This window comes from Salmo salar, chromosome 11 (genome assembly GCF_965601325.2).
Source record: "Salmo salar chromosome 11, fSalSal1, whole genome shotgun sequence".
Lineage (NCBI taxonomy): Eukaryota > Metazoa > Chordata > Actinopteri > Salmoniformes > Salmonidae > Salmo > Salmo salar.
In genome coordinates, this window is record NC_138301.1 from 82,901,070 (window position 1) to 82,920,672 (window position 19,603).

Sequence of the window (19,603 nt, forward strand, 5' to 3'; positions counted from 1 at the left end):
TGATTTGATTTGAAGAAGAAAAATGGTTACATTTCTTTAAAAAATGAGTAATGTTCTAGGAATGTTCTCCAACTAGTTTGACGTTGGGAATGTTCTCAATAGTTCAGAGAATGTTAAGAAGCAACCTTATTCTGTGGGAATTTCAGTACTTCAGCATAACGTTTCCAACACGTTTACTCATGGTTTTATTTAGTCATGTTCTCAAATTGTACATAGAACATTGGGAAAGCTTTACATAAAAACCACAATAAAGCTTTAATAACATTCAGAGAATGTTCTAAGAATGCTATTTAAAACATACATTCCATCCTCAGCGTCAACAAAACTATCTCTATCCTCTATCTTGTTAAGTGGGTTCAGGTGTGTTGGCCACGCCCGATCTTAATGAGTGCTTCGTATGGGTAAAAAAACACAGCCAAACCCTTCCTAACGACGCTGGGCCAATTGTGCGCCACCCGGTCGTGGCCGGCTTCAACAGAGCCTGGACTCGAACTCAGAATCTCTGGTGGCACAGCTAGCACTGCAATGCAGTGCCTTAGACCACTGTGCCACCCAGGAGGAATTCAGTGAAAGTTTTAAAGTTCATAAAAAAATTCAAATAACTTATCATTTCCAGTTCTCAGAGCATTAATAAAACCTTCCAGGAAAACATTAAAGGAACAAGAGTAAAACGTTCCCAGAACAGACAAAATTTTCACTTCTGTTCTCAGAATGTTTAAAAAATGGTCATTTTTACCACTCGGGAAATATATGGCTAGGTTCCCATAATCATAGTGAAATCATAAACATACGTTCCCACAACTTCCAAGGAACCAAATGTGCTAGCTGGGTAATGACTACAAGACTAGGAGAAAGGAGACTAGAAAATGAAAAGTGATCAAGAAAGATAATGAAAGGAGAGGGGATGAGATGAGATGGCCTCAGTTCTCTTGGATCAGTCTGTCTGGGCCATAACCCCATGATCACTTTCAGTCAATAATCCTGCCCCTCTCACCACAAGCCAAATGCCAGCAACTGATCCTTGGCCCAGCAAGAGGTGATTTTTGAGAAGAATTAAATCAAAATTAATAATTTTTACATTGTACCCTTTTCTATTTTTTCATCAATATATTTTTCTTAGCATTTCCAGATGTTTCTCAGGGAATAAGCACATTTCTTGGCAGGACATAGCTCTCCACTGCTAGCACATAATGCCCCGAGAACCATATGTTTCTTGGAACTTGGTGAGAACGTGGTTGTCCTATGGTTATTTTGCATACAACTTTCCCAACACTTTCTGGGAATGGTGCAGGAAAGTTGGTTGGCTATGGAACATTCTCAGCACATTTAAGGAACACACAAAAAAAGTAATAGTCTTGGTATTTCATTACTTTAACAGAATGGGTTTTTTTTTTGTATTTTATTATTTTACCCCATTTTTTCCCCTAATTTCAATTACGATCTTGCCTCATCGCTGCAACTCCCCAACGGGCTCGGGAGAGGCGAAGGTTGCGTCATGCGTCCTCCGAAACATGACCCGCCAAACCACACTCCCTAACACCCGCCCGCTTAACCCGGAAGCCAGCTGCACCAATGTGTCGGAGGAAACACTGTTCAACTGACAACCAGAGTCAGCCTGCAGGCGCCCAGGCCAGCCACAAGGAGTCGCTAGAGTGCAATGAGCCAAGTAAAGCCCCCCACGTTCTAGGAACGTTCCCCAACTGGGAATGTTGCTACATGCAACAATTTCTAATACACTGCTCAAAAAAATAAAGGGAACACTAAAATAACACATCCTAGATCTGAATGAATGAAATAATCTTATTAAATACTTTTTTCTTTACATAGTTGAATGTGCTGACAACAAAATCACACAAAAATAATCAATGGAAATCCAATTTATCAACCCATGGAGGTCTGGATTTGGAGTCACACTCAAATTTAAAGTGGAAAACCACACTACAGGCTGATCCAACTTTGATGTAATGTCCTTAAAACAAGTCAAAATGAGGCTCAGTAGTGTGTGTGGCCTCCACGTGCCTGTATGACCTCCCTACAACGCCTGGGCATGGTCCTGATGAGGTGGCGGATGGTCTCCTGAGGGATCTCCTCCCAGACCTGGACTAAAGCATCCGCCAACTCCTGGACAGTCTGTGGTGCAACGTGGCGTTGGTGGATGGAGCGAGACATGATGTCCCAGATGTGCTCAATTGAATTCAGGTCTGGGGAACGGGCGAGCCAGTCCATAGCATCAATGCCTTCCTCTTGCAGGAACTGCTGACACACTCCAGCCACATGAGGTCTAGCATTGTCTTGCATTAGGAGGAACCCAGGGCCAACCGCACCAGCATATGGTCTCACAAGGGGTCTGAGGATCTCATCTCAGTACCTAATGGCAGTCAGGCTACCTCTGGCGAGCACATGGAGGGCTGTGCGGCCCCCCAAAGAAATGCCACCCCACACCATGACTGACCCACCGCCAAACCGGTCATGCTGGAGGATGTTGCAGGCTGCAGAACTATCTCCACACATTATCCACGGCGTCTCCAGACTGTCATGTCTGTCACATGTGCTCAGGGTGAACCTGCTTTCATCTGTGAAGAGCACAGGGCGCCAGTGGCGAATTTGCCAATCTTGGTGTTCTTTGGCAAATGCCAAACATCCTGCATGGTGTTGGGCTGTAAGCACAACCCCCACCTGTGGACGTTGGGCCCTCATACCACCCTCATGGAGTCTGTTTCTGACCGTTTGAGCAGACACATGCACATTTGTGGCCTGCTGGAGGTCATTTTGCAGGGCTCTGGCAGTGCTCCTCCTGCTCCTCCTTGCACAAAGGCGGAGGTAGCGGTCCTGCTGCTGGGTTGTTGCCCTCCTACAGCCTCCTCCACGTCTCCTGATGAACTGGCCTGTCTCCTGGTTGAGCCTCCATGCTCTGGACACTACGCTGACAGACACAGCAAACCTTCTTGCCACAGCTCGCATTGATGTGCCATCCTGGATGAGCTGCACTACCTGAGCCACTTGTGTGTGTTGTAGACTCTGTCTCATGCTTCCACTAGAGTGAAAGCACCGCCAGCATTCAAAAGTGACCAAAACATCAGTCAGGAAGCATAGGAACTGAGAAGTGGTCTGTGCTTACCACCTGCAGAACCACTCCTTTATTGGGAGTGTCTTGCTAATTGCCTATAATTTCCATCTGTTGTCTATTCCATTTGCACAACAGCATGTGAAATGTATTGTCAATCAGTGTTGCTTCCTAAGTGGACAGCTTGATTTCACAGAAGTGTGATTGACTTGGAGTTACATTGTGTTGTTTAAGTGTTCCCTTTATTTTTTTGAGCAGTATATTTTACTGTGAGAAAATATATTTAAGTGAATTCATTAAGCCCTAATCTATGGATTTCACATGACTGGGAATTGGGCCTCACAATGGGCCTAAGGAGCTCATCACAGTATTTCTGTGCATTCAAATTGCCATCGATAAAATGCAATTGCATTTGTTGTCCATAGTTTATGCCTACCCATACCATAACACCACAGCCACCATGAGGCACTCTGTTGACAGCGTCGACATCAGCAAACTGCTTGACTACATGACGCCACACAAGGGGTCTGCGGTAGTGAGGCCGGTTGGACGTACTGCCAAATTCTCTAAAATGACGTTGGAGGAGGCTTATGTTAGAGATATGAACATTCAATTATCTGGCAACAGCTTTGGTGGCCATTCTGGCAGTCAGCAAAACTTGAGACATCTGTGCGCAATGTAGAGTGGCCTTTTATTGTCCCTAACACAAGGTGCACCTGTGTAATAATCATGCTGTTTAATCAGCTTCTTGATATGCCACACCTGTCAGGTGGATGGATTATTTTAGCAAAAGAGAAATTCTTACTAACAGGGATGTAAACAAATTTGTGCAAAATATTTGACAGAAATACGCTTTTTGTCCATATGGAACATTTCTGGGATCTTTTATTTCAGCTCATGAAACATGGGACCAACACTTCACATGTTGCGTTTATATATTTGTTCAGTATAGTTCGACAAAATTAGATCACCAAATTCTAACACTGCACCTCTGCACGTCTTTCCCTCTCTCCATCTTTATTCCTCTCTCTCTTTCCCTCTCTCTCTTAAAAGTTCTTACGGCTGAAATCCTGTTAACGGGATCGATATGACAACAGCCAGTGAAAGTGCAGAGCGCCAAATTCAAAACAGCAAAAATCTCATAATTAAAATTCCTCTAACATACAAGTATTGTACACCATTTTAAAGATAAGATTCTCATTAATCCAACCACAGTGTCCGATTTCAAAAAGGCTTTACATCGAAAGCACACAAAACGATTATGTTAGGTCAGCACCTAGTCACAAAAAAACATACAGCCATTTTCCAGCCAAAGAGAGGAGGCACAAAAAGCAGAAATGGAGATGAAATGAATCACTAACCTTTGATGATCTTCATCAGATGGCACTCATAGGACTTCATGTTACACAATACATGTATGTTTTCTTTGATAAAGTTCATATTTACATTGGCGCGTAAACATATTTACATATTTACAGTTTACATTGGCGCGTTATGTTCAGAAATGTTTTCAAATCAAAATCAAATGAAATTTATTTATATAGCCCTTCGTACATCAGCTGATATCTCAAAGTGCTGTACAGAAACCCAGCCTAAAACCCCAAACAGCAAGCAATGCATGTGAAAGAAGCACGGTGGCTAGGAAAAACTCCCTAGGAAAAACTCCCTAGAAAGGCCAAAACCTAGGAAGAAACCTAGAGAGAAACCAGGCTATGAGGGGTGGCCAGTCCTCTTCTGGCTGTGCCGGGTGGATATTATAACAGAACATGGTCAAGATGTTAAAATGTTCATAAATAATAATAATCATAGTAGTTGTCGAGGGTGCAACAAGCACGTCCGGTGAACAGGTCAGGGTTCCATAGCCGCAGGCAGAACAGTTGAAACTGGAGCAGCAGCACAGCCAGGTGGACTGGGGACAGCAAGGAGTCATCATGCCAGGTAGGCCTGAGGCATGGTCCTAGGGCTCAGGTCCTCCGAGAGAAAGAAAGAAAGAGAGAAAGAGAGAATTAGAGAGAGCATATTTAAATTCACACAGGACACCGGATAAGACAAGAGAAATACTCCAGATGTAACAGACTAACCCTAGCCCCCCGACACATAAACTACTGCAGCATAAATACTGGAGGCTGAGACAGGAGGGATCAGAAGACACTGTGGCCCCATCCGATGATACCCCCAGACAGGGCCAAACAGGCAGGATATAACCCCAACCACTTTGCCAAAGCACAGCCCCCACACCACTAGAGGGATGTCTCCAACCACCAACTTACCGTCCTAAGACAAGGCAGAGTATAGCCCACAAAGATCTCCGCCATGGCACAACCCAAGGGGGCGTGGGGGGGGTGCCAACCCAGACAGGAAGACCACGTCAGTGACTCAACCCACTCAAGTGACGCACCCCTCCCATGGACGGCATGGAAGAACACCAGTAAGCCAGTGACTCAGCCCCTGTAATAGGGTTAGAGGCAGAGAATCCCAGTGGAGAGAGGGGAACCGGCAAGGCAGAGACAGCAAGGGCGGTTCGTTGCTCCAGCCTTTCCGTTCACCTTCACACTCCTGGGCCAGACTATACTTAATCATAGGACCTACTGAAGAGATAAGTCTTCAGTAAAGACTTAAAGGTTGAGACTGAGTCTGCGTCTCTCACATGGGTAGGCAGACCATTCCATAAAAATGGAGCTCTATAGGAGAAAGCCCTACCTCCAGCCGTTTGCTTAGAAATTCTAGGGACAATTAGGAGGCCTGCGTCTTGTGACCGTAGCGTACGTGTAGGTATGTACGGCAGGACCAAATCGGAAAGATAGGTAGGAGCAAGCCCATGTAATGCTTTGTAGGTTAGCAGTAAAACCTTGAAATCAGCCATTGCCTTAACAGGAAGCCAGTGTAGGGAGGCTAGCACTGGAGTAATATGATCACATTTTTTGGTTCTAGTCAGGATTCTAGCAGCCGTATTTAGCACTAACTGAAGTTGTTTTTTTTGCCTCCAAAAGCGCCGGTGACTTTGCAGAGAGCCACATCAATTTACAGAAATACTTATCATAAACTTTGATAAAATATACAAGTGTTATGCACAGAATTAAAGATACACTTCTCCTTAATGCAACCGCTGTGTTAGATTTCAAAAAAGCTTTACGGCGAAAGCAAACTTTGCAATAATCTGAGTACAACGCTCAGACATTAAAACAATCCATACAGATACCCGCCATTTTGGAGTCAACAGAAGTCACAAATACCATTATAAATATTCACTTACCTTTGATGATCTTCATCGGAATGCACTCCTAGGAATCCCAGTTCCACAATAAATGTTTGTTTTGTTCGATAAAGTCCATCCTTTATGTCCAAATACCTCCTTTTTGTTTGCGCGTTCAGTCGAGTAATCCAAATGCACTGTGCTCGCGCAGTAAGTTCAGACGAAAAGTCAACAAAGTTATATTACAGTTCATAGAAACATGTCAAACGATGTATAGAATCAATCTTTAGGATGTTTTTATCATAAATCTTCCATAATATTCCAACCGGACGATTCCTTTGTCTTCAGAAATGAAAAGGAACACACCTAACTCTCACGGGAGCGTGCGCTATTGAGCTCATGTCATTTTCTCAGTCATCTGATTCCAATGGCTCTTATTCTCTCCCCATTCACAGTAGAAGCATGAAACAACATTCTAAAGACTGTTGACATCTAGTGGAAGCCTTAGGAAGTGCGAAATTACCCCACAGACACTGTATACTGGATAGGCAATCACTTGAAAAACTACAAGCCTCAGATTTCCACACTTCCTGGTTGGATTTTTCTCAGGTATTTGCCTGTCATATGAGTTCTGTTATACTCACAGACATCATTCAAACAGTTTTAGAAACTTCAGAGTGTTTTCTATCCAAATCTACTAATAATATGCATATCTTAGCTTCTGTGCCTGAGAGGCAGGCAGTTTACTCTGGGCACCTTCTTCATCCAAGCTACTCAATACTGCCACCCATCCATATTAAGACAGGATTTTTCAAATTGAATCTATACAGAAATGTTTTTGTAAAGGAAAACAATAATGAGGAAACTGTTCAGACAAGGAGCTGGCTTTGCATGGCTATGCTGCGCAACCAAACATGAACCCATGTATCCTATGACTCATAAGATGTAGAGCGCCAACATACACCATTTGAATTGCTAGTTTAAATTTCATGTGAAAATACTGTGACAGGAAACTCTACTCTTTACACCCGCAAAGTTCATTCGATCCCACAAGATTGCTTGCAGCAGAGAGAGAGAGAGAGAGAGAGAGAGAGAGAGAGAGAGAGAGAGAGAGAAAGAGAGAGAGAGAGATGCGGTATCTCTCTGGTTGCTTGGGGTTTAAGGTTTGTGACACACAGATCTCAGGTCTCCTTCTCCCCAGATTAACTTTGCTTCCACCTTTCTTTCCCCTACTAATTAGCACTCAGCAAATGAGAGAGGCAAAATTATAGGCTAGTCAGCGGAGTGACTGCCCACTGCCTGCAGGAAAGTGAAAAGTCGGTCCTAAACTTCAGGTCCTAAAACATAGGCAGGCCTGCATTGTAAATGGATAACATCATCAAGAGATGTCTTACGACCACCAGCTAGGCTACTGTAGCTGTGAAAGTGCTAAAAGGGCGTGTTCATGTATAGTCCACACACATACTGTAGGCCTATCTATCTACAAATGGATGCAAGGGGAGGCAGATATAATTAATCTAAATAATTAGTCTATTATTCTATACTGCTTCTCTGTAACCTTGTAGGCCTTATCCCCAATAACCTTTTTTAATAGTTAATATTGTAGGCCTTATCCCCAATAACCTTTTTTAATAGACTGTTGTTGACAATGTAAAGGTCTTAAAGCCAGCTGGCAGTTGACCATGGTCATGATGTTGATGTAGGGGAGTTGGACAGCATTTGGGGCTTTTTGTTGGGACCAGCACAGCACTGAATAAGCCATGGAGCTCCACTGGGCTGCAGACAGCCCCGGTCCAAAGAGTACTTCAGCGCTCAGTTCAGCCTCAGCTAGCTGTGTGGAGGGGAGCAGATCGGCGGTGACAACATGTTTATTCCAGATGGAGAAGAGGACCGACCAACCAACAGACCCAGCTGCTGCTGACCTACGTTTTACTCTCACATCTTTCCCTTTTCGCCCTGCTTTTCAAAATGAATCCCCCTTTCTTTCTGCTCCGACCATGGTTAAAAATTGCTGTTCTTTCACTAATTGAATGAAAACAAAACAAAAACAAATAGAATAATCACCATGGATTTGAAGTGGGCTTTATTTGATTTTTTTTATGTGGATACTTGTGTCAACCCACGTTTGTTATTTTGTTTAGGCTAGCCTACCTGACAGCGTGGGGTTTGTTGTCAGTGGTCCAGGGACTCTTGACTCCTGACTCTTCACTGATGCTGTCTGTGTTTTGACTGCTTTTCCTTTAATTCAGTTCTCATGAAGTACACATACTCATTTCAACGGAAATCATGCAAACAGTCTTGGCTGTGAAAAAGGCTCCCATGATTGAGAATTACTGAGGAAGGGAATGGAACTGATGACACACAACAGGGTTGAGCTCTGCAGTGCAGGGTGTTAGAGATACGGCCCCTCATTTTTTCCTCTAGAGCTGAAATTGAACATGACAAAAACCTAATAGAACAAAACCTAAAGAACTTGTTCACCTCTATACTGGCACAGACTTTAATATCTCAGTAGCCGGAACTCTCTCAGTTCAGTCCAGGCTACTACCCCGCCTCAAGGCCTGCCGGCTACAACATCAAAATCTTATCAAAGTCATTGATGAGAAAGGTTTGATACTGGTTTCAGTGGGGTGCACATATTAGATAGAGCTATAGCAGTAGAGAAACCCAGTCATACACTGCTGCAATACCTATCCCACCAGTCTGCCTGCCTGATGTAGGAGCCACAGACACACACACATACCGAGGTGTCCTGCTGTGGTCTGGGCAGAGGGCCCTGATGTCTTACACAGAGACAGAGACAAATATTTGAGCAATCTTTATTACAGACCCTTCAGCCGCAGGCTAGGCATAACTTTTTGAGGGATATGGATTGAGGCAGGAATTGATCTTGTTCTGTCTTTGGTAGAACATGACTGCTCTCTTCTGGTCATTGAAAAAACTTACACAAAGATTTCAATATGTAATTAAGACGCATTCTCATCTGCAGTACAGTGTTACATGTTGTTATCGGTTTTGTTTTGTTTTGGGGCATGAGTAGCAACTTAATTTTGTGAATATTAATGCCAATTGATAATTCTTCAAACCAAAAACAGCCAATGAAATAACTGTCCTAGTGAGGATAATGGTTCATAATTCTTATCATGCTTTTTGTGTGTGTGAAATACATATTTCTGTGAGTATTAAATAAATTTCAAGATGTATCAATTAAAAACTTGGTTGAAGATGCCACGAAGTAAGTGGCAATGCCTTAACCATATGTGTGTTGAAGGCCACTAGGGCCTCTTCCATCCTTGTCAAGGGGAGTGCTAACCTTCTCTCCTTTCATACAACACAACAACACAGTGGAAATTATCGCTATATAAACCACTGCTAGCATATCAACTTCTCGGTCATGGTTAGTATAATTTTATCTACCCTTTTGGGCAAATATACAATAACAGGAAAAAGTACTACTTCGCCATGCGTGCAATATTTTCTAACATCCAAATCAGTGGTTATATACGTTTTATTCTTTGTATTAATATATATACCCAGAATGCAATTTAATTTTATTTACATATTATTAGTGTGGGCCAATGACATTAAGTTATAGATACGACGTTTTTCAATCCAGGAAGTCAACAAAATATTTTCGAAATGGAACCAGGTCGTTTTAAAACAAAACGATACGCTAAGAAACAACTAGGTGTCTGATTTTCGTTAGTTGTCTACCTACTTTCGTCCTCGTCTCGAAGACTAACAATGTTGTTTGTTTGTAGTTCGCTGCGGTTTTCTCCCCTCCAGCCTCTATCAGCTGATGCCAATGATGTGTACAGTATGAAGTGTTACGTGTGAGACGTTGGTATATGAGGCGTTATACGTGTCTATACCTCGATTGTAAAATGTAATATTCAACTAACAACTGGTGTTTTTTTGTACTTTTTGTATTTTATTAGGATCTCCATTAGCTGTAGCAAAAGCACCAGCTACTCTTCCTGTGGTCCACACAAAACATGAAATATTACATAATGCAGAACATGAATAGATAAGGACAACTCAAGGACAGAACTGCATACATATTTTTTTTTTAAGGCACACGTAGCCTACATATCAATACATACAGAAACTATCTAGGTCAAACAGGGGAGAGGCGTTGTGCTGAGAGGTGTTGCTTTATCTGTTGTTTAAACCAGGTTTGCTGTTTATTTGAGCAATATGACATGGAAGGAAGTATCGTGCAATAAGGGCTCTATATAATACTGTACGCTTTCTTGAATTTGTTCTGATTTGGGGACTGTGAAAAGACCCCTGGTGGCATGTCTGGTGGGATAAGTGTGTGTGTCAGACCTGTGTGTAAATTGACTATGCAAATAATTTGGGATTTTCAACGCATGAATGTTTCCTCAACTCTTAGCCGAGAGACTGGCATGCATAGTATTTACAGTTGAAGTCGGAAGTTTACATACACTAAGGTTGGAGTCAATAAAACTCGTTTTTCAACCACTCCACAGATTTCTTGTTAACCTGTTATGGCTAGGGGGCAGTATTTTCACGGCTGGATAAAAAACGTACCCGATTTAATCTGGTTACTACTCCTGCCCAGTAACTAGAATATGCATATAATTATTGGCTTTGGACAGAAAACACCCTAAAGTTTCTAAAACTGTTTGAATGGTGTCTGTGAGTATAACAGAACTCATATGGCAGGCAAAAACCTGAGAAGATTTCATGCAGGAAGTGGCCTGTCTGACAAGGTGTCGTTCTTCTTGTCTCTGTTTATTGAAGAGTGAGGATCTTAGCTGTCCCGTGACACTTCCTACGGCTGCCATAGGCTCTCAGAAGGCGGCAAAACGCTGAATCGTGGCTTTGCAGGCTCTGGCTGAAACAAAGTAGCGCGTTTGGGTAGTGGCTGGTTACAGTACTGTGAGACTCAGGCTCGTGCCCGCGTCGACCGAAAGCTTTGTTTTCTTTCCTCTGTTTAGCTAAATGGACATTCCCGGTCGGAATATTATCGCTTTTTTACGAGAAAAATGGCATAAAAATGGATTTTAAACAGCGGTTGACATGCTTCGAAGTACGGTAATGGAATATTTAGATTTTCTTTGTCACGAATTGCGCCATGCGCACGACCCTGATTTACCATTTCGGATAGTGTCTGGGACGCACGAACAAAACGCCGCTATTCGGATATAACGATGGATTATTTTGGACCAAACCAACATTTGTTATTGAAGTAGCAGTCCTGGGAGTGCATTCTGACGAAGACAACAAAAGGTAATCAAACTTTTATAATAGTAAATCTGATATTGGTGAGTGCTAAACTTGCAGGGTGTCTAAATAGCTGGCCCTGTGATGCCGGGCTATCTACTGAGAATATTGCAAAATGTGCTTTCACCAAAAAGCTATTTTAAAATCGGACATATCGAGTGCATAGAGGAGTTCTGTATCTATAATTCTTAAAATAATTGTTGTGCTTTTTGTGAACGTTTATCGTGAGTAATTTAGTAAATTGTTAGCAAATTCCCCGGAAGTATGCTAGTTCTGAACGTCACATGCTAATGTAAAAAGCTGTTTTTTGATATAAATATGAACTTGATTGAACAAAACATGCATGTATTGTATAACATAATGTCCTAGGTGTGTCATCTGATGAAGATCATCAAAGGTTAGTGCTGCATTTAGCTGTCTTCTGGGTTTTTGTGACATTATATGCTAGCTTGAAAAATGGGTGTCTGATTATTTCTGGCTTGGTACTCTGCTGACATAATCTAATGTTTTGCTTTCGCTGTAAAGCCTTTTTGAAATCGGACAGTGTGGTTAGATAAAGGAGAGTCTTGTCTTTACAATGCTGTGAAATAGTCATATGTTTGAAAAATTGAAGTTTTTGTATTTTTGAGGAATTTTTAATTTGCGCCACGCCTATCATTGGATATTGGAGCAGGTGTTCCGCTAGCGGAACGTCTAGATGTAAGAGGTTACAAACTATAGTTTTGGCAAGTCGGTTAGGACGTCTACTTTGTGCATGACACAAGTAATTTTTCCAACAATTGTTTACAGACAAATTATTTCACTTATAATTCACTGTATCACAATTCCAGTGGGTCAGAAGTTGACTGTGCCTTTAAACACCTTGGAAAATTCCAGAAAATGATGTCATGGCTTTAGAAGCTTGTGATAGGCTATTTGACATCATTTGAGTCAATTGGAGGTGTCCTTGTGGATGTATTTCAAGGCCTACCTTCAATCTCAGTGCCTCTTTGCTTGACATCATGGGAAAATCAAAGGAAATCAGCCACATACAAAAATTGTAGACATCCACAAGTCTGGTTCATCCTTGGGAGCAATTTCCAAACGCCTGATGGTACCATGTTCATCTGTACAAACAATAGTAAGCAAGTATAAACACCATGGGACCACGCAGCCGTCATACCGCTCAGGAAGGAGACACGCTCTGTCTCCAAGAGATGAACGTACTTTGGTGCGAAAAGTGAAAATCAATCCCAGAACAACAGCAAAGGACCTTGTGAAGATGCGGGAGAAAACCGGTACAAAAGTATCCATATCCACAGTAAAACAAGTCCTATATCGACATAACCTGAAAGCCCGCTCAGCAAGGAAGAAGCCGCTGCTCCAAAACCGTCATAAAAAAGCCAGACTACCATTTGCAACTGCACATGGGGACAAAGATCGTACTTTTTGGAGAAATATCCTCTGGTCTGATGAAACAAAAATAGAACTGTTTGGCCATAATGACCATCGTTATGTTTGGAGGAAAAAGAGGGAGGCTTGCAAGCCGAAGAACACCATCCCAACCATGAAGCACGGGGGTGGCAGCATCATGTTGTGGGGGTGCTTTGCTGCAGGAGGGACTGGTGCACTTCACAAAATAGATGGCATCATGAGGGAAGAAAATTATGTGGATGTATTGAAGCAACATCTCAAGACATCAGTCAGGAAGTTAAAGCTTGGTCGCAAATGGGTCTTCCAAATGGACAATGACCGCAAGCATACTTCCAAAGTTGTAGCAAAATGGCTTAATAAGGACAACAAAGTCAAGGTATTGGAGTGGCCATCACAAAGCCCTGACCTCAAACCTATAGAAAACTTGTGGGCAGAACTGAAAAAGCGTGTGTGAGCAAAGAGACCTACAAACCTGACTCAGTTACACCAGCTCTGTCAGGAGGAATGGGCCAAAATTCACCCAATTTATTGTGGGAAGCTTGTGGAAGGCTACCCGAAACGTTTAACCCAAGTTAAACAACTTAAAGGCAATGCTACCAAATACTAATTGAGTGTATGTAAACTTCTGAACCACTGGGGAACGTGATGAAAGAAATAAAAGCAGAAAAAAATCATTCTCTCTACTATTATTCTTACATTTCACATTCTTAAAATAAAGTGGTGATCCTAACTGACCTGAGACAGGGAATTTTTACTAGGATTAAATGTCAGGAATTGTGAAAAACTGAGTTTAAATGTATTTGGCTAAGGTGTATGTAAACTTCCGACTTCAACTGTATAAAAGCCCTCTAACTACAATGAAGAGGAAGACGTGCCGCTTTGTTCTGGGCCAGCTGCAGCTTAACTAAGTCTTTCCTTGCAGCTTTCAACCACACAGCTGGACAATAATCAAGATAAGACAAGACTAGAGCCTGCAGAACTTGCTTTGTGGAGGGTGGTGTCAAAAAAGCAGAGCATCTCTTTATTACGGACAGACCTCTCCCAAATCTTAACCATTGAATCTAGATGTTTTGACCATGACAGTTTACAATCTAAGGTAACACCAAGTAATTTAGTCTCCTCAACTTGTTCAACAGCCACACCAGTCATTACCAGATTCAGCTGAGGTCTAGAATGCCGCAATAGAGTGATTATTGGAAGACACTACAACTCCTCATAACAGACACGTGTAACGCCTGAAATGTAACGCCTCATACTGCATTCGGTTACATTCTACTATTGTTTACTTATTGTGCATCGTGTTCAATGGGCCAAGAGAATGAAAATACAAGCGACAGAACGTAGCAACACTTTCCTGTGGATATCTCCAACTCTTACCGCCAAAAGGACCAGCAGCATGTACAACCGGTAAAGTAAGTGTAAATATCATTTTATTCAACATTCTGGCTTGTAGAGACTGTCTTTTTTAGGTGCGACTTCGGTCAGACAGAAAATCCATGGAGTAACCATGATAACAGTCTGATGTTTAGGCAAGCCCCAAGACAGAGACTCTCCAACCCTAAGTTGTCCAACCATCCCTACTTCACCCTGGAGAAGCTGGGGCCTGTGCTTAGACCGCTGGAGGTACAGTCAGAGACCTGAACAGCGACTCCTTCAACTCTCTCCCTGTCTCTATCTGTTTCTTGCTTGTAGTCTTGTTTTATTCTCGCTCTGAACAGCTGCTACCTCATTTAGTAGGTGTATGGATGCTCTGTTTGTGTAACGGCATTGTTGTCAACTCCTCTTTCTCCTCTTTCTCTAATGTTTATCTTCACTGATACGCCAGTATTTTAAAGTGTGCCCGACAACTGATGTAAAAGGGCTTTATAAATACATTTGATTGTACCCAAGTCTTTATACTGCATGTATTGGTTATCTAATCTTTCTCACTGGTAGGGTTCTGTTTTTTCAGATGGTTTCACTACAACAGGTGATGATACCAGGCAAGTAATACGCCAGTCATCTGACGATTTCACTATCAATACTTTTACTTTTCTTCTGACCAACACATTCCTCGCCTTTCCCAACTTCCCCGTTCTCCCCCAGTGGACAGTGTGCGACTTGAGTTTAATCAGTTGTCTGTGGTGGATCGTGGACTTGTGCAACCTGTGGTTATACTGGACCTCGCTCAGGTAAGCTAACACCCTCCCCATTCTCAGGTGATTCACCTGGTATTGTCACAATTGTATTCAGTTCTAGTCAAGTTTATTCCATTTTAACCTCTAACCCAGGTTGTTTGTTCTTGGGAAAAAAACTACTTGAATGACTAAACTACTAAACTGGGCAGAAATGACAAAAAGTGTCAACATTAGCCTGCTAATAATCACTGAAACAAAAGGTAGACAGTCAGGGACCATCAGCATTTCCAAACATGATGGAAAGAGGAGTATTTGTGGGGCTATTTGACAGCAGAACGAACACCAGTCTTAGACTTGGAGAGCATCAGAAGCTCCAAAAATGATGGATAATGGAATTTCCCCCCTCAAATTGTCCTTGCACAATGTGGCAGTGTTGTTCTCCGGACCACAGCGAAGACTAGTTATTTTCAACATGTATTTAATTGGCACAGTTTACACAATACAAAGTATTCAGTGCTCCGAAACGCAAGCATATACCAAATGGAACACAAACAAAAAAAAGTGCGAAACACACCATTTGGCAGACTTTACAAAACAAAAACAATAAAACAAAGTCTTATCAAAGCGAGAGAAAAAAGTAACGGTAGGTCCTTTTAATCGTTAAAACCTTAAAAATAGACTGTTTATTTCCTTTTTTTGTCTTAGTTGAATCAATATTTATTTATATATTTATATATATTCTCTCTAATTCCAACAAGCCATTTCTTCTGTACAGATGCGCTGGGGCCAGGCTGAAGGTCTAGGATGGTCTGAGTCCAGCATTAGCAGGAGGAGATAAGCAGATTCCCCTCTATACTGGCTCGCTTCTGAGTGGGTCTATCTGTCTGTCAGCGCACTACAGATATGCAACTTCTGATGGTCTGCATGGAAATCAGTTTTGCCTTTTCACTTCTCACAAACAAAACAACTGCCAAATGAATATCTACAATAATCAAAATAAGAGATGGACGGATGGGAATAGCAAAAGGAGACTTTGACCTGACCTGATTCTCGGCCAAAGAACTTATAGATTTGCGCTGCTTCTATATCATGACAAGTAACTGGGACTCCAAATGATGATGGATCACTGTTCGTTTGTTGTTCTAATGATAATATACAGGGTTTGCATTGATACAATTTCAGTTGCTGCTCTTTGAAATGTTGCTTGAGTAGGAATATTGTAATAAAAAAAAGTTTCAAGACACTCTTGAGCCTGGTCAAAGTAGTGCACTAAATAGGGAATAGGGTGCCATCACTAACGGCTTCATTAGACAAAACAAATATGTGTTATTCATTACTTCATCTGCGGTGACTTCAGGTAGATCAAACAACTGGTTTCATCATTATAGGTGGTTTGTAATTCAGGTGCAACAGTTTTCCAGCTAAAGAAACATCTAGCTACAAAATAAAAAGCTAAAATCTCTTCGACCCAAAATTGGTAAAAAATAATGACAAATAAAATGAACTAAATAAAAAAATGTAAAATGTATGTGCCTTTGAGAGAGGGAAACAGTGGACATCATCATCTCTGTAGATGTTATGGGTAATCTACCTCGACCGCCGCATAGAAAATAATACCCCCCCCCAAACCTTTATAAAAAAAAAACAAGAGACGTCTTGACCTATTCAACATACCACAGATAATAGAATGACATCTGTCTTTACACTAAGTGGTAGGATAAATCCATAGAGAGAGATAGAGGACTTTAGTGCCTAAAAGCCCATTTTATCATGGGCAGTGCCATTGAGGACTTTCACCATTTTGAAGTAGTCAACTGGGTGGGACTTCCTATGGGTTAAGGAAGGATCACATAATTCCATCCAGGTCACCAGGAGGGATCAGCCAATGAAGTATACGCATGAGCAAACATTCCATAACTGCAGGTGGCAGTAAATTGCCAACCTTGGCTTTAAACCTGTTTAAACCTGTTCATACACACTCCAGCTGGCAATATGCACCCTTTTAGTTTGTTTGCCAACTCGTGGTAGAAGAAAATGGACTACTTCAAAATGGAGATGGCCTCAATGGGCTGCCCATGCCCTCACAGATGCCATAATGGGACAGATACAATGATGCGATGTCTATCTAAGTCTATGGATTAAAGTAGTTAAGGCCCAAAATGAAGTCTGTCTCGTCTCATATTCAGTCACACACAACCTTGTGGGAAAGAAAGTGTGTGTGTGGATCACAGTATTACAATACTTCCATATACAGTAGTAAGTGGACCATGCAAATTACATGAGAAATTTAACTAATCCTCAAGTTTTCTTCCGGGGACATTCTGTCTGTTGGGTAGGATATACAGTGGAGACGTTAAACAGCACAGTATGTATCCACAGGATGAGGCTAGTTGAAGCTAACGGCCACTTGCCTTCGACACACTTCTCAAACATGTACAATGTCAGCCAACAACATTACATACAGTATAACAAATTGACAAATTACATTTTATAACCATGTACTGTATGCATAAAATTATTCAGAAACAGAAGTTTCGGAATCCAAAACTTTCTTAGCTGAGATTTTGAGCAGGAGGAGTTACTGTGAGGGAGAGCACACACTCACTGTTAAAAAAACACAGGTAGGTGAACATGCTTTCAGAGACGAGGAACAGTCAAACAGCAACAAAACAAAATAAGGAAGAGCTTGTAGAGGATCCCCAAGCACAGAACCCAAAAGGTGACAAACAGGTTAAGAAGTGTAACAGGCAATGTGTGTTAACTGAAATAAAAAGCAACATGGGCAAATCAGTAGGGTGGCGAGCCAAAGAGGAGACAGGGCATGCATGCATACTGCACGCACTGCCTGAGAGAAGCCCCATCCTAAGCTGTGACATGGCCATCAACGCAGCCAATGACCAGCATCTGCCACCTGTTGGTGGAGGGGTTTGAGGAGGGGAGGGGTGTGGCCAGAGAGAGGAGCAGACGGGATCAGTGGTGTAAAGTACTTAAGTAAAAATATTTGTAAGTACTACTTAAGTCATTTTTTGGGGGTATCTGTAATTTACTTTACTATTCATATTTTGGACAACTTTTACTTTTACTTCACTACATTCCTAAAGAAAATAATGTACTTTTTACTCCATACATTCTTCCTGACACCCAAAAGTACTTGTTACATTTTGAATATGTTGCATTTCACTCACTTATCAAGAGACCATCCCTGGTCATCCCTACTGCCACTGAGCTGGCGGACTCATTAAACACGAATGCTTCGTTTGATATTTGTTTGAGTATTGGAGTGTGCCCCTGGCTATCTGTTGATTAAAAAAACAAGATAACAGTGCCTCCTAGTTTGCTTAATATAAGGAATGTGAAATAATTTGTACTTTTACTGATAATACTTAAGTATATTTAAAACCAAATACTTTTATACTTTTACTCAAGTAGTATTTTAATGGGTGACTTTAACTTTAAATTTAGTAATTTTCTATTAAGCTATTTTTACTTTTACTCAAGTATGACAATTGGATACTTTTTCACCGCTGGATGGGATGCCAGTAACAACACATGATGGTATGGTAGGGAGAGAGTGCAGGTGAGGTGAAGTAATGAAGTAAAGTGAACCTGTCCCCTTTCCCACCCCAACCCCTCTCGGTCCTGGAGCTCCTAGTCCTGTCCACTCCCCAGTCACGTATGGAGGATGTACATGATACTGACAGACACCACAGAAGACACACACTATAAATGAAGCTTTTTCATACACACATACAGTAAGAAGACTAACCGGTCCATGTTTTAGTCCATTTGAAACCTGCAAAATATGGAGCTGCAGTCTGAGAGAGTGGAATGACTGCGTTGTTTCCATTGGAACTCCACGGCTCTCCAAGTGATGCTGAATCTGGACGGTTCCTTCTGTGATGATGGCTCTGAGTCAATGAGTGAGTGAGAGAGAGATACTGCAACTGTATCCACCTGATTGGTTTGGATGCTAGGGTGGACTGGAGGGACACGGTTTGGCTTCCTGTCCAGCCTTCCTGTCTGATGGTCTGGTCAGGTGAGATGGTATGGGTGGGGTGTGGGGGGAGATTGTGTTGCTTCTTCCCCCCTTCCATGGGGGGGAGCTGGTCTTGTCTCTGACCACACCCTGCAGTGCTTTAGGAAGGGGGTTGGGGAGGGGCGGCATGGTAGCGGGTTGGGATTTGAGGCGAGAGAGCTAACAGCCGCCATGGTAACGCCGCGTAGCGGAAGCTGAGTTAGTACATCGAGAAGCAAAGCTTTGCAGGGACAACGGAAGCAAAATTATAAATGTGTAATGGACTATTAAAAGATTTACGGGTGCAAAATTGGGATGCTTATTATTGTTGCTTCTGGTCAGAAACTGTTGCAAAAGAAGAGAACTCTACGTATGTATCGGGTTGGAAATTGAGATACATCATAATCGGTCTCCCGTTTTTGTCTCGGTCATGTCTCTCTCTCTTTCTGACTCTATGACAATAAAAGGAACGTGAATGTGGTTGCTCTGTCTCCGAGGCTGCTTGCCCTGCCATTTCTGAGCCAGCCTCTCACACTTTTAGGAATCTGCAA

The 19,603-nt window shown here is 42.1% G+C and overlaps 1 protein-coding gene, 1 long non-coding RNA gene and 1 other non-coding gene across 13 annotated transcripts in view; 1 reads left to right on the plus strand and 2 right to left on the minus strand.

Annotated features, from left to right (window-relative positions):
* Positions 1 to 9,464: 9,464 nt before the first annotated feature.
* Positions 9,465 to 9,592, minus strand: LOC123725284 (U6atac minor spliceosomal RNA). The gene has a single exon (XR_006757785.1). It is a non-coding gene; the product is annotated as a U6atac minor spliceosomal RNA (small nuclear RNA).
* Positions 9,593 to 9,888: 296 nt separating this feature from the next.
* LOC106562964 (uncharacterized) lies at positions 9,889 to 16,554 on the plus strand. Its single transcript, XR_001319151.3, has 2 exons — positions 9,889 to 14,332; positions 14,438 to 16,554. It is a non-coding gene; the product is annotated as an uncharacterized LOC106562964 (long non-coding RNA).
* LOC106562963 (formin-binding protein 1) overlaps positions 15,499 to 19,603 on the minus strand; it is a 103,618-nt gene continuing 99,513 nt past the window's right edge. For all 11 annotated transcript variants that reach the window (XM_082958099.1, XM_082958096.1, XM_082958095.1 and 8 more), the window contains one exon: positions 15,499 to 19,597. In XM_082958099.1, coding sequence (XP_082814225.1) covers positions 19,590 to 19,597 — 8 coding nt within the window. In that variant the 3' untranslated portion in view covers positions 15,499 to 19,589. The remainder of the gene's footprint in view (positions 19,598 to 19,603) is intronic.